At 35.5% G+C, this 16,087-nt stretch overlaps 1 protein-coding gene across 2 annotated transcripts; it reads right to left on the bottom strand.

The window, feature by feature from the left end:
* Nucleotides 1-11,553: 11,553 nt before the first annotated feature.
* On the bottom strand, nt 11,554-15,819 carry LOC104112777 (serine/threonine-protein kinase SRK2A-like). 2 transcript variants are annotated; one of them, XM_018776588.3, is made up of 10 exons: nt 15,576-15,710; nt 15,269-15,397; nt 14,692-14,766; nt 14,467-14,568; nt 14,241-14,294; nt 13,974-14,066; nt 13,736-13,828; nt 13,345-13,449; nt 13,137-13,235; nt 11,554-12,172 (listed from the first exon to the last, which is right to left on the bottom strand). In XM_018776588.3, the coding sequence occupies exons 2-10, from the start codon at nt 15,386-15,388 to the stop codon at nt 11,852-11,854; spliced, it is 1,062 nt and encodes a 353-aa protein (XP_018632104.1). In that variant the 5' UTR covers nt 15,389-15,397; nt 15,576-15,710; the 3' UTR covers nt 11,554-11,851. The 2 variants fall into 2 exon arrangements, with proteins under 2 accessions (XP_018632104.1, XP_009621087.1); XM_009622792.4 differs by having other exon boundaries at nt 15,269-15,819.
* Nucleotides 15,820-16,087: the final 268 nt, after the last annotated feature.

Below are 16,087 nucleotides of genomic sequence, written 5' to 3'. Positions count from 1 at the left end.
CCATGCTCCTAAAGATATGCGTCATTCAGCCTTCAGCTTACTCCAGGGACTTCGCAGGTGACCCCGTCAACTCCATTATTGATCGCGGGAACGACCATTATGCGACATGAGTAGGATCAGTATTTTCCTGACCCATCGACTGTTGCTGAAGATCGTCCGACACGAGATGTGGATAGTGGGCGCGGCTGAGTTATGGCTCATCATCGAGGGATGATGAGGATCTTTCACAAGCGCAGGTTTGTTTGTATTACTATTATTTATAATTGTTTTTATCTCATTGATTAGTCATAAATATCTAAATGTTTTTTAAGGCCTCATCCTCGCCCGTCACGGAGGCCACCTTGTGCGATACTGACATGGCTGCGACAGATGATTATATTCAGGAGCATGACGAGACCATGGTAAGACAATTTAAATTTATGTGACTTAACACGTACATTACTAATACATATTTCATATACTAAAATATCTTATTATTCTATAGGTTACTGCTGGACCGACGGCCCCTTCTACCCAGCCTACCAGCCCTACTGACGATCATGCTGCAACGTATCCTCCGGTAAAGAGGCGACATAATGAGGATGATCCTGATAGTGTAGTCAGGCGGGATGGGATGCGCCTCAGGCCAACGGCTACTTTAAAGCATACAGGATGTGGGACACATTGATTTTTTTATTTTATGTGCATATGACATTTAGTAAATAATAGCAAAAACTTTTATTGTTTATATTATATGAGTATTATATTTTTATTTCTCTGGTTCTTCATTATTTTAATACTACAACATAAACACAAACATAACAACTTAACATAATTTAAATTCAGTACAACTAATGAAAATACATGACACGAAAAACATAAAGATAAAATACTACACTCAACACATATATGTGTTTGTTTAGTCACTACTGCCTATTATTCTCTGCTCCAACCACTTAAATTTCTCTTCCAGCCTATTTTTTTCTTCTTCCACCTCTTTTAGTTTCTCCTGCACTGCCGCAATTTCTCGTTGTATTTCAGATATCTGACATTGGTATTCACCGTTCATATTCCAAATATACTGCAAACATGATTTGTAGTATTCCTGGTTAATGGGTCCACCATACCATTCCTCAAACATACATTGATTTCCGTCATTGCGTCCAAACAATTGTTGACATATCCAGTATCTACGCCCAATATTACCATATGACCAACATGCCTTCAAAATCGCACGTTTGCCACAATAGCACCTTGATTGGTCATTGCGTCCAGACATTTATTAATGCAAAAAAATGAAAAATTTATGGAAAGTTTTGCTATTTGTTTTGGTCAAGCGCAGATAATAACTAAAATGCGCTAGTTATTTATAGGCAAGACAACACACATAACGTAGTATTTCATCGCGCTATGCTTCGCATGTTAAAAAATTTTCCGGGTACAAAATAGCTTTTCCAGAAGATAGCTTTTGTAGGCGAGCAAATTTTTAGGTCGACAAGACAACACACATAACGTAATATTTTACTGCGCTATACTGCGCGTGTTAAAGATTCCTTCGAGTACAATACAGCTTTTCCAGAAGTTAGCTTTTGCAGACGAGCAGCTTTTTAGGTCGACAAGATAACACACATAACGTAGTATTTCACCGCGCAATGCTTCGCGTGTTAAAGATTCTTTCGGGTACAATACAACTTTTCCAGAAGATAGCTTTTGCAGGCGAGCAACTTTTCAGGTCGACAAGATAATTGATTTTTTTTAAATGGGTTTATGTTAGATTGTTGTACTGAAGTATTAATGTTAAATATCAATAAGATTTAACAGCAATGAAAACATAATTTTATTTCATATATTCTACAAGATAAACAAGTACATACATTTATTATAACCACATTACAAAAACAAAACACTACGTGTATCCTTGATAGTTGGGCACATTAAATGAACTTCCACCAGGAGCTGGAGTACCACCGTCACCCAAACCAGCTGAAGGACATTTATGATGGTCGTGACCTGTTTGCGAGTATATGCCACATTTACGCGCATAAATGGTATCACAAACATTCATTTGGTTCCGTATACGCGTTTATTTTTTCACTTGTCGTTGACGTACATAGTCCTTGTTACATACCATTTTAAATGGTTCCAACGGCCAATAATGCTCAGCACCCACTGGTTGCAACTGCCCATTATAGGTGGTTAAGTATGCAGCAACACTATATTCTTTATCAACGTAGTTGGTTGCCCCTAAACCTATATGTTGAAAGCACTTGATGGCATGTGAGCACGGCATGTGGTAGATGGACCATTTCCTATAAGAGCATAACCTTCTGGCTTCATTTATGGTGTGTGTATTATTCCCTCGATTTTGATGGATAGCGGTGCGAACTTCAAAAATATTTCGCTCGTTGCAATACTGTAAATATGAATGCCAATGTGCTCGCCGTATGTATTTCTCAAATATTTTCATTGGTGTTGGCATAAATTCAACACCCCTTTCTATCAATGACGATGCACCTCTAGCCCTTTCAACAAACCTCTCCACCATCTGCTTGAATGACATCCGCACCATGGCAGTAACAGGCAATCCACGTGCAGACTTCAATAACCCGTTGAAAGACTCTGACACATTTGTAGTCAGAATTCCCCATCTTCTGCCACCATCCGCATGCAAAGTCCACTTGTCAAGTTCATGTCGCATCAACCAACGATAGGCTCCCTCGTCTTCCTGCCTAATAGATTTCATGCGCCTCCTGAATTTACACTCTTGATGATCTGTTGCAGTCATCTACATTAAATCATGCAAATCCTTGTTGGGATATGCCTTCTAGAAATTGGCCTTCAGGTGCCTCACACAGTAACTGTGGTAGGTATACGGTTCCTGCCATGCACGCAAATTCTGTACAGAACTTAAAATACCACCATGTTGATCAGATATTAGACAAATACCGAATACTGTTTGATAACGTGCTCTTTCAAGTGGTTCAAAAATAGTGTCCACGTCTCTTGGCTTTCATTGGCACAAATAGCAAAAGCTAAGGGAAATATACTTCCATTAGTATCTACTGCAACGACGATCAACAATTTAATATCATACTTTCCATAGACATGAGTGTCGTCTATGGATATTACTGCCTGACAATGCAAAAAACCATCAATTACTGGTTTAAATGCCTAAATCACATATTTGAATATATGTTTTGGTATTCACGGACTCCGCTCAAGCTTTCATTCAACAACAGTCCCGGTGTTAAAGTTTTGCAATGCAGCCATGTACCTGGGTAGAGATGCAAAGGACTTATCCCAGTTACCATAAACAATTTCAAACGCACGTTTGCGCCCGAGAAATGCCTTTCTTTTGGTAATGGTGCACCCATATTCCTGGTGGACGGATGTTATACACTCTTTGATCTTGTACCTTATGGACGCTTCAATGTGTGGAATCAAGATAAGAGAAATCAAGTCAACATTCAAGTTAAAATGATTCCCACTGAATGTGTCCATTTCACAATTGTGGGTGCCAATGTATTTACCCACACCCCTCATATTTATTTTCTTCTTCCTCGCACGCAATATCCAATTACAACCCGTAAACCATCTACAACAGACTACCTTGTATACATCTGGAGATTACTCGTGTACCGTAATCTCACGATACTCTTTTACATTGTACATTAGCACCGCCCTGGTTAGGCGCACTTTATCGGGAAAAAGCATGCCCTTTGACAACACCGTTGCTCTAGATTCATCCCACATTGCTATCCGAATTTTGTCAATATCCCTTGTGAGGGCATCCACATCCGGCATACTTGGCAAATGATCAAGGTAGGGAATCTCCCTTGAATGAAACGGCACGTGGGACTCGTACACTCTTGGTTTAACGGGGGGTGGAGCATGCTCCCTCATCAAATCAGGTCTAGCATTCTCTTCCTCCTCATCATCACCGGGAAGAGTGTGTCATCTCCAAACTCATTGGCATTGTTGTCATAATCACTATTTCCTTCCTGACTCTGTGCATCTGCCAGATCCCGATTAAATATGTCGTCTTTGGGAAATTGAGTAAGGACAGGACCTTCAGGATGCTCGCTTTCACTGCATAACCAACAAAATAATGAGTTACTCAAATTGATAAATACTTTACATATAGCTATATCACTTCATTTACAAATCGTAATGTGTTGACATCCCACGATGGACATTATCATGTTGGTGATGACTCCCGGATGGACCACTATGATCCAACACACCAGAACTAGGCATATTCCAACTGCGCATTGGTTCATAACTTGTAAAATTTATATCTGGATGGTACCCCCTGTAGAATATATAAATGTTAATACAAATTCAATACAGCAACAATAAATATCGTAACACAAAGGAAAATTAAAGTTTACCACTCGTCTTGTGGATTATGTAAACTAGGAGAGAAATTATTTCCTCACATTATTGCGAACGTCTTCAACCTTGACGTGCATTTCTAATATTTTTATCACAAAAAATTCACGGTATTCATCCGGAGTCTTCAAAAAATCTCGCAGAGTTTCATCGTCCTCGATGCTAAACTCAACATAACAAGCAAGCCCTTGCGGAGTGACAGAATACAGATATCTTCCGGTTACTTTAAGGTTCACCGAACGTTTGCTCACACTCATTTTTTTACATAACGATACCAATGTATCGTATTCCATTGTAAGTGGCAACATAACATGACAATACCACTCCCCCAATATAATGAAACCCTTATTCTTCGCTCTTCAGGCATTATGACAAAATACAAACTAACTTAACGAAGAAATATTTCAGAAGACTTGAGAATATTTGTGAATGGATTTTTAGAAAATCCTTAACCTCTTTAAATAAGGCAAAAACCAATCTGGGATACAATTTTTTTTAGGTATAACGCTTTAAATAAGGGCGCTATACCCAGTTAAATTATTCTTATGTCAGTTAAGCCCAGAAGAATTATTGGTGGGCCCACATAATATGTATAGTGGGGGTAAGAAAAGACGTTATATATATAACGCCTTTTAAAAGGGCGCTATACTTTAACGGATAAACGGCCGTTAAGGTATAACGTCCTTTAAAAGGGCTTTATATATATTTTGGTCATTATATTTTTTTTCACATATTTTAATTTTTTGAATCCAAAAAAATCATATTTTAGTTCGAGACTCTTTCTTACAGTAAAGCTGCCATTCTGAAATTGGGCAGAGTTTGTTACAAAATGACGTCAAAAAGAAATTGGCTAATGCTTGTTAACCTGGGACGTTAGCTCAGATCCAAATAATGGAGTATATAATTCTTATTTATTTTTTCTTTTACACATTATTGAGTTCAGAACCAAAATAATGTATTTTTGAACTCAAGACACAAAAAATAAGTGAAAAAAATAATTGATGACTTTTTTATATATAACACATATTTTTAATGCGCTATACCGTAATGGTCACCCGTTAAAGTATGGCGCATGAAATATATGCATTATGCTCTCAGCATAACGCTTATATTACATGCGTTATATCTGAACTTAAAATGTCAGTCACTTTGCTGTACTTAGAGCCCGTTTGGTCATAAGAAATTTTTCTAATTTTTCCCTTTTTTCCTAATCTTTTTTAATTTTTTTCGAAATCAGCGTTTGTTCATAAAATTTTCAATTTTTACTTGAAGATGCATTTTGAAAATTTTCGAAAATTTGAAAAACTCCAAAAAGTTATTTTTCAAAACTTTCACTCAAATCACTCACAAAACTTAAAAACAACCCAAAATTATATTCATGTCCACATGGGCGTATCTAGGGGTTTCCATGGGGCGCGTGAACACATGCTCCCCTCCCTAAATCATGTATAGTAATGTTATATTTTTTCAAAAATATTTAAATATATGTATGTGCACACATTTTCAAAGTATTATATGATATGATGGTTATTGAGTGTACCTCTCTAGGTGTGGTTGTGAGTTCAAATTTTATGTCAATCTTGATATTTTTTCCTTTTTTTCCCCTAAAAGTAAACGCCCACGGGAGATGGGTGTGTCTGGTGTTATATTTTGCGTATTAATTAAGTACTTTTTCTTTTTATTTCTTTTTTTGTTTGGTTTATTCTTTTAAAATTTTCACACATTGAAATTCCTATTTTTCCTTTGTCGCTGTAAAATCTTATATGATTAAACAAAACGTGTATATTAAAACTAGTAGTTGTGTATGATATATCATATAATCAATGGGTTCAATTGATCTCAATATTTTCAACATGAAAAATAAATATAGATGTAAGAAAATTACTATTTTATAAAAATAAACTTATAATTCCAAAAGTGTATTGGGTACGCAATCGGAAGAACTAAAGGTTGAATCCGTAAAATTTATATTCTGGATCCACCTCTTCTTAATAGTTCACCCATCCTTCCAAAATCCTGGATTCGCCTCTGTATGTCCAAACACAACTTTAAATTTTAAATACCATTTTCACTTGAAAAATTATTTCTCCTATTTTAAAATTTTATAATTTTTATGTCCAAACCCCCACTTAGACTTATGCAACAGTTCCATACTTATACTTTCTCACACTAATATTTTTCTTGGAACAGAAAATGTTGCCACTTCTTTTCTACAGTTTTCTTGCAGTTGGCAATAATATCTCATCAACAAGGAAGTAATCGTGGCCTTTGCATGGTGATCTAACGGCTGGGAATTACACACGGGGCTAGCATCAGCTTGTGCTTATCCATCATGGCACCGGAAAACACGCTCTACTTTTTTCTGACCGCCCCATAATTAAGGCATGGTAGTGTTACATAACTATTTCATGCCGTTAACGTATAACCCATTAAAAACATGTGTTATATATAAAAAAAAGTCATCCATTATTTTTCATTTATTTTTTGTATCTTGAGTCCAAAAAAATATTATTTTGATTCCGAACTTCACATTATTCCGGTTCTTTTGTAAATTTTTTATATCATTTTGGTTCGGACTCGCATGGGCAGGCTATCTTTTTTACACCTAATGATCATGGGTTGTATTGTTTGCTGATGGATGAGATACTGCTTATTACTCCTATTTTCTTAGCGGGTGTATATTATATTGGAAAATTTTCACATAAGAATAATTGAGCTCCCTGCTTTATAATTTTATAGCCCATATTTTAATTTACAATCAACTAGCCCAAAAATAATAGGCTAAAATTTAACATTCAACTCTAATAGGTTCTCGAAATTACTATTTAATTTTAAAAAAAGATTGCTCAAGCTTTTAAGTTAATTTTCGAATCAGTAACTGTGACTCATATATTAGTTCAACAAACCAAATCCATTTGGCTGGTGAAAATTAGATTTTTAACAAGTTTAAATATGTGGGTTTAATTCCGAATTTGATTGTATGAGAAATTTGAAATGGGTGTTATTTAGACTTGTTAGAAATAGTACAAGGAGGTTGTATATAAAATTTGAAGTCATTTAATGGAGATTTGGACTGGTTTTGAACAAGAATTGCAACTGAAAATCGTGGAAGAAGTTCGTCTACAGACGCTTGTATAAAGGTGTATAAAAGTGTATAATAGTGTATAAGATGTGTTTATACACTCATATACACTATTATACAAGATTATATATAATTATATAAAAAACTGATTTCGTCTTCTTCCTTGCGTCTTTTATGAAATTTAACTCAAATCTTACTCAAATCTTGCTCAAATCTTGCTCAAATATACTCTAAATCACTTCAAATTTAAATTTTGAACTCCTTTTGTAATTTTCAATCAATTGGAACAACACCTAATCCAAACAACTAACAAACTCAAAAAATCCTATTTTCGAAAGCAAAGCTTTGAATGGCCTTCAATGGTGGACTTTACTCTTCAATTTTCTTACATTGCAATCAGGTGACACAAGAGGTGAAGCAAAAAAAATACACGGCCCCTTGAAGCATATGTAGAAGATGTGAGGAGAAGAGAGAGTGAAAGCTATAGTTGTGAGAACACGAATTTAACTCCATAACTTTTAGAAGCAATGATTGTAAGAACACAGACTTTGAATTTACTAGTTCTTTCAAAATATGTACAATATGGGCTAGGTCAGGTAAAACTTAAAAACATGAGTCATTTTTTTGTTATGGTATGAAGTCGGGCGTATTTTCTTGTAATTCTTTCTATTCTATTATATTTGCAAGTGCTACTCAATAGTAGAAGTTATCTAAAAGATTATATATATGGGCACGAAAATATATATATATATATATATATAAAATCTTATATAAAATCTTGTGCATTGGGCACGAAAATTTGGTTGTACACTTATACTTAATTTCTGGTATTGGTAATACCACGTGATCGGGTGCAACATTTACATGGGCAAATTCCTCTCTAATGAACACACGTGAAAAATTTGGTAGTATATCAATTGATTAGTCGTGTAAAGTGTAAACTGGTCCAACCATTGTCATGAAAAGATATTCCAAAACATTTAGCTGGCTTTTAGACAATATTTGGTTTGAGCAAAACATATTCAAGTTAAAGTTTAAATAATATCTGGAAATTAATTTTGATCTTGAAATGAATTACTAGAACTTATGAATCAAAATTATGTTACTTAACTAGAAATACTCTACAAACAATTTTTTAACATATTATGAACACAGTATTTTTTTAAAATACCGATAACTAAATTAATATCTAAAAGGAAAATTTCTGCTTTTAGTTCATGATATATTGATAAATCCTTAAATGTGATTTACCATATTTGATCCAAATTAATTGATATGTGCGCTTTAATCCCTTTACTTGTTAATCTTCACAAATTTAACAAATTATTAGTTTTTAAAGCAATTAAACAACCATGTTGTGTACGGGTAAAATCGGGGTAATGTCTACCCCGATTACCCGGTAGGAAAACGGAAGAAGGGCATGGATGCACGAGATTGTAACCGAGGTTTGAGACCCCTCGTATCGAGATCAAGGAAGAATAAACGATGTGCTCGTCATCGGGTATGATAAAGCGACGCGTCCCGGGCCAAGAATAAGTTCTAAGACCACGAGAAATACGGTGAACAGTTACACACGGCGGATAGAGGGCCGTGATATTCGCACTCAACTGGATATCACGGCGCGGATCTCGCTCGGTGTCGGTTATGGAACAGTAATTAACGAGAAAGGAAGATTTTTACCTTTTTAGACTTATACTAAGGATGAAACTCTCCTACTATATAAATGAGAAGTTTTTCTTTTGTAACACACAAGTCAAAGCAATACAAGTTTATTTTTCTGCTTTTTAGCTATTGCTAAAGTTCTTATTTAATTGTTCTGTTCTTCATTCACAACCGGGCTCGAATCAAGGGTCCAATCGAGGACGAGGTCATTGTTCAATATAAGTTCCGGCTAGGCCATAACATTACAACTGGTTTGATCGTTTATTTCGTCTTTAACTCGTTTATCTAATATTCTTGATTATTTGTATTGAATCAAATTACGTATCCTTAAAATCGAGTACAAATTTAATTGTTATCCAATTTAGGAGTAAACAGTTTGGCGCCCACCGTGGGGCTAAGGATAATAGTGGTAATTTAATACGAATCTCCATAACATACCCTATTTTACGATTGTTCTTTAAAGTCTTAATTTTAGGTCAGTCCAAGAATGTCGAACTCTCAGTCTGCTCACTTGAACGCTGACGCTAAGTCTGGCCATCATGGAGAAAATAATAATTTGGTACCTAGCAACGAGGTGCTCCTACTGATCCCAACGGTGTCCTAGTTGCCGATCCGATTGATGCTAATTCACAAGTGGCCATCGACGTCAATTTGCCAACCGATCCCGAAAACGGTGTTCGCGGGGGACCCCGATCAGCAGCTCGGGAAGCGCCCGAAGGCAAAGGTGATGGGGTAAGCCTACGGCTAATCTTACTACATTAGGCCACAAGATACCACTACAGGGAATTAAACTAATAATTTATCTATTTTATTAGTCTTGTAGCAAATAAATAATCTAAAGCGGATAAAAATAACAAATTAATTTAATAAAAAACAATCACGAAAATACATATACCACAGTAAAAAGTAACTAATTAATATTTTTTAGCAACTAATAACAATTTCTCTATTTTACTAATTCTTTTAGCACACTAATACTATAGTTCTGATAAAAAATAACAAATTAGTTAAATCGCAAAACAATCACAAAATAACATACAGCACATTAAAAATAACTAATATGCATTTTTATACGAGGTTTAACAAAAACTAAGTCGGAATCCTCGATTTAAGATTTTTGGAAAGTTGAAGATTTGGTGATTTGGAGCCGAAACGAGCAACCCACTACGAGATAACGCCTTAGCTAGGATGTGGGACTGAGAATCTATACTTTTTGTGGGACCGGTGGGCTCCACTCGAGCTTTTTTCGTTGACAATGGGGGGACCGTTGTTTTTGTTTTTTTGGGGGGGAGGGTTGGGGGGGGGGGATTTTCTGGTTTGGTGGGGAAGGGAAGGGGACGGATTTTTATGTGGTGTCTTAATAAAAGGCGCTATACATTCCCGCTCTTTTCAGGTTTAACTATAAAGCCTTTTAAAATGACGTTATACCTTTAACGGGCAAACGGCCGTTAAGGTGTAACGTCCTTTAAAAGGGCATTATATATATTTTAGTCACTATATTTTTTTTCCACATACTTTAGTTTTTTGAGTCTAAAAGAATCACAATTTAGTTTCGGATTATGTAAGAAAATAGTAACCTGACGTTCCTTTTCGCTTGTCAAGATTTTTCATTATGGTTTGGCTCTTGACATTATTATCAATACACCACATACTGCTCATTTGTGATGTGGCATCTCGTCGTCTGCCTATGAATTTGAACACGCACGATACAATACGATGTTCCTAATTTTAACCATGAATAATGTTGGCTTATATTATTTTTCATGTAATTTTAAATTTTTTAAAACTTGAAAAGCTTATGTACGAATTGACACGAGTAATTAGATGTTCTGAACCTCAGATTTCGATAACTTTCACATAAATTTGGTCAAAGAGAGTATTCAATATAATCAAATAGTGAAGTTCGGTATACAAATATTGATTTGGTCATAAGTATTTTCAAATACGAAAATGTTGAAATAATGAAAATTTTGTAAAAATAATAGCTTCTACTCATAAGTTTTCAACCTTTTTTTTTTGTTTAAATAAAAATTTATGTCTTAAACAATATCAAATACTCTCTTTGAATTTTAACTTCAAATACTTTTTCCGGATCCAATCAAAACGTTATCTAAACACCTATTTGGGATTCTTTTTGACTAGGACTACGGTTGGACAAGTATACACGACATATCAATCATTATAATAAAATTTTCACGCGGATTCGTTGGAGAGAAATTCGTCCATATAAATTGATGTTTTTCCACTTAAAAGAATTTGCTTTTGAATAAATATACAGCAACTTGTTGAGAATATAATTTTTGGGTAAAATGATTTTGTGGAAAATAAGTGTCGGATAGAGCAGAATAGATAAGAAATTGACTCTAAGAAATCTTTGAAGCTATAAACACAAATATAAGTCAAGTTATGATAATTGATTATATTGAATGACCAAAATATAAATCAAACTTTCTTATTCATACAGAAATCACTGAGAAAGCAATCATTCAGTGTACACTACATAAAATGACCAAAGTCTGTTGATTAAACTCATGTATAATTCAACTCCTTTGACTACCAACTTCAGTATACCACACATGGTAATAAATTTCACAAGCCTCCTGACCAAAACACCAGAAATTTACAAACATCCTTAAATATCACACACAACATGAAAAGAGCCAATTTTACACAACCATGAAACGGCAATACTTAAAAAGCTATAGCTTTCTACAAGCAACAAAGATAATTTAAACCTTAGATGACATGAAATTCTCCGCTTTCATGTACCTGCTTCACTTGCTTTTCATATTCATCTTCTTCGTCGTCGTCTTCTACATCTTCTTCGTTCAATTCTTCTTCCTCCTCTTCACCTACCCAGCCAAAACCTCCAGTTGAACGGGAAGCTGGAGCAGGGGTCTTTGCCTCTTCCACAATTTTCATGATCATCTCCGCGCTCTGAAGGGAAAAGGTTGGGTTTTCTCTTCTGTAATAAGCAAGCTGTGCTGCTTCTGTTAATTCCCTAGGCAAATTCTTCAAAAACCACGGGTGGGTTTTGATTTCTTTGATTGTAATTCTCTGCAAAAGAAATGTCCTTATTCAGACAAGCAACAATATATTCTAATTCAGACTTGTTTTGGTTGTCTGCTTTCTTTTCTCCGATATTTTTAGATTATCTACACAATTCGATCAAACAAATGCAAAGGTGCAAACTTAAATGAGTAGCAGATGATATAAACAGAGAGATCATATAAAGGAGCTGAAAAATATAACCCGATGCCTCATCCGAAGACCCAGGAAATTTGGTGGGTAAACTGCAAGTGATAACTGCCCTTATAACACAAGCATCACAGAAGCACAAACATAATGATAAATCCATTTGGATCTATTCTCTTAGACTATAGCAGACAACTAACTACTGCAGCTGTTTAAAAGACCAAATGAAGAGTACTGCACTTCAATCCAAAATTAGTTGGGAGTTGACAGACCAAATATTCCTGCATTTTATCGGATTAAACATCACAAGCAACTGTGACGGTTTCCTGATAGTATAACTCGATATTAATTGAAGGCGCAGAGAACACTGTGCCTTAACGAGAACCATGGAACATCCAATTTACATATCCTCTAAAGTAGCACTATCAAAGTCACTACCAGGTTGGTGGGATCAGCAAGAATGACTATTAAGTTCCATTGCAGCAAAAAAGACAGCTTTAATAGATGTTTAGGTTATCCTCAAAGACTGATTGATATTTGGATAAGTTACTGCTTCAAAGGATATCATTTGATGCCATATTACAGTTGAAGGATTTGACTAGATTGTCACATTGATGACCTCACTGGAGGCCATCCGTCAAATGCACATGCTGGACATAAGATGAAGAGGGTGCAAAAACGTGAATGCACAAACACCCATTGAAATGATGAATTAAATAAATTACACCTGCACCAGAGCGTTAGCCCTCAAGTCTACCCAAGCTCAGAAGCAATTCAAGCAAACTTTTATTAGGACAGATAACCGAGAGAGGGAGAGAGAGCATACTCTTGCTGGATTGGCAACAAATATGCGAGAGAGAAGGTGCCTACAGTCCTGTGATATGTGAACATAGTCGGGAATCTTATACTGCACAGACATTATTCGCTGTATAGAAAACACGAGCAGAAATTAAAAAGGTGAAAACCAATTCTATCATTTACTAGACTAAAGCTCGAAAGGCCTTTAATTTATGAAAACTTAAAGAAGAACTCACTTGGATTGTTTTCCGGAAGTTCTTTGGATCCTCCTGGTCTTCAAAAGGGTACGCACCAACCAGCATTACATAAAGTGTCACTCCACATGACCAAACATCAGCCAGCTGAAACAATCACAACCACAAGTTAACAGTTAAATCGCTCTTTAGGGAAAGACGGGAGCGCACAAAGCGGAGGAATTAATTGTGGAATCATCACCAGAAAAATTAACAGGTCTTATTGCCGCCACTTACAATGCTTTCCAGATTACTTATAATTTAAAAAAGACCAGAAGCAACATGTTGCTCCTACTGTCACAAAGACAGCTATGGTTTCATGAATGCCAGAGAATCAATAGAGTGTTGCCACTCTAACAAATGTAAAAGTTAATACAAGCAATTACAGATGTACCTTGCCGTCATATTCTCTTCTAGATAGAACTTCGGGAGCAATATAAGCGGGAGTTCCAACAGTTGATTTTGGCCTCGAATGCAGCAGAGACGACTGTGATTGGAAGAAGAAAAATTTGTGCATATTAGCCTTTTCTTCTTCTTCTTTTCCCCCTGTATTTTTTTGGGCTTGAGGGGGGATGGGTGGGTAGGGAGGGGGAGCATATAAATTTTCTTAAATCACCCGAACATCATCAGACCTTTGAGTATCCAAAATCACAAATCTTCAAGCGTGGTGCTGGACTGCCATCCAGTAGAGTATTCTCCAGTTTTAAATCTCGATGACATATTTGCTGCACAACAAAAACAAGTTTCAAGGAAACAAATCCTTTAGTTGAAAAAGGCAGATTTGCAACAAACAAAGAAAAAGCACATGGATAAAGGGCACATTCACAAGATGCATCAAAACTTACAGTCATGTGCATTTATTACAAGTCAAAAACTTTTTTGACTAAAAAGTTGCTCACCATGTTGTGACAGTAGCAGACTCCTGAAATAAGCTGCTGGAAGAAATATCTAGCCTGAAAATGTCAGCAGAAGAAACCAATGAACAAAAGCAGTTCAAGGCAGGATAGAAAGGCCTTTAAATTCGCAGGTTTGAACCAAAGGCCTCCTTTACAATGTTTTTTATCCTTCATATGTTTGGTCTACGGGAGAATTGGCTATAGGCAGTTAAAAAAGATATAATTATACCTCATCTTCACTGAACCTTCCGGCATTGCAAATGCGCTCAAACAGCTCTCCACCAGCTGCATATTCCATTACAATAGCAAGATGAGTGGGGGTTAATACCACCTGCAACTCAGAAACAATAACGCAATAGTTAGATTAGCTATGTCCTTAACAGTTTCCTGCCATTTTCAAAGCTAATCACCATTAAAGCAACTAGTGTGATGGGAAATAAAGATATATACTTGCCTCCTTGAACCGAATTATGTTTGGATGTCGAAGCGATTTATGATTTATGATCTCCCTTGCTACATTCTCATCAATCTACAGTCAGAAAAACCACCTCAAATCTATTAAATTATAGAGGATCATAATATAAAACATATTCATGCGCTGCAGCAATACAAGATCACAACAAACTGGAGAGAGTAATGGGCCTGCTTAATCACAATTGTATAAATGATTTTTAGGAATATCCATAAATCATACTTCCTCTTGCCAAATTTATACGACACTCTTTCATTTCAGATGTCCTATAACATTTGACAAAATATCATTTCTATAACATTCAAATATCTTTCAAGAATTCAGATTAATTATACCATTCAAATTTTAAAGATATAATGCCTTCTCTATCAAACTACCTTCTCAACCATTATCTTAATATTTTCTTCCAATATAACTAATCTCAATATAAGTCAAAATTAACATCTAAAACTCCGTGTACAATCAACAGGCAGTACAGTACTAATTAGAAATGAGAACTCAACAGAAGTTTGGTTTAAATAGAAGATTTGATGATAGAAGAAAAATAGATTATGCAAACCTTGTGTCCCCTCTCGATATATTTCATAGCCACCAGCTCTTTTGTCTGCTTGTGCCTCATGAGCCTTGCCACTCCAAAATTCCCAGACCCTATTTCTTTCACCAGCTCGTAATTCTCCATCTTTTAATCCTTTAAAAAAATACTTCTCGATATAAATAAAACCCGGAAACCAAAACCACAGAACTCCCAAATTGAGCTTCAATTCATGCGTTTCAGTTCAATTATAAATTGGGAAAGTGGGTCTTAAATTTGACGGTCAAAGGAACAATATTAAGAAGATTCTCACAAAATCCCAATTCACAATAACCTTCAATTAAACACCTTCAAGCTCAATTACAAAATCAGAAAAGGGTATTTGGCAAATTTGTGTGTTTCATGAAATTAGGGTTTTTGAATAAAAATGTTGAAAAGGGAGGATTTTTTTTTGAAGGGCTTAAGAGCAATTGAGGTGGAATTGTTGTTGAAAATAGGGAGCTAGCTATTGTAATTAGTGAAATTTAAAAGAAAAGGAAGGACTAAGAAGACACTAACGAGGGGTGGAGGGTGAGTGTATGGGATATATATATATATATATATATATATTGAGTTTTTGGCCAATATTGTCCATATGTTTGAGGGTAGGTCTATTTTGGTCATTCAAATATAACCATGAACATATTTAGTCCCTTAAGTATGCTAAAGTAGAGCACCTTTAGTCTCACTAACACAATGTGTTCAAAAACTAACGGTGTTACCCAACTCTAATTCACGAAGAAAATCTTCTGCTCTGAAGCAAAACGTTTCCTCTTCTTTTATTGGATAACGCAAATTATCACTTCA

The sequence above is a fragment of the Nicotiana tomentosiformis genome, chromosome 7, assembly GCF_000390325.3.
Source record: "Nicotiana tomentosiformis chromosome 7, ASM39032v3, whole genome shotgun sequence".
Classification (NCBI taxonomy): Eukaryota; Viridiplantae; Streptophyta; class Magnoliopsida; order Solanales; family Solanaceae; genus Nicotiana; species Nicotiana tomentosiformis.
The sequence above is the reverse complement of the archived record's forward strand: the minus strand, read 5'-3'. Positions and strand labels throughout refer to the sequence as shown.

Excerpts from the sequence above, each read along its gene's own strand:
- LOC104112777 (XM_009622792.4), bottom strand. The coding sequence starts at position 15,388 with ATGGAGAATTACGAGCTGGTGAAAGAAATAGGGTCTGGGAATTTTGGA. Across the intron at positions 14,767-15,268 it reads ATATCGAGAGGGGACACAAG|ATTGATGAGAATGTAGCAAG; the intron begins GTTTGCATAATC and ends TTCTGACTGTAG. Across the intron at positions 13,236-13,344 it reads ACTTCCGGAAAACAATCCAA|CGAATAATGTCTGTGCAGTA; the intron begins GTGAGTTCTTCT and ends TTTTCTATACAG.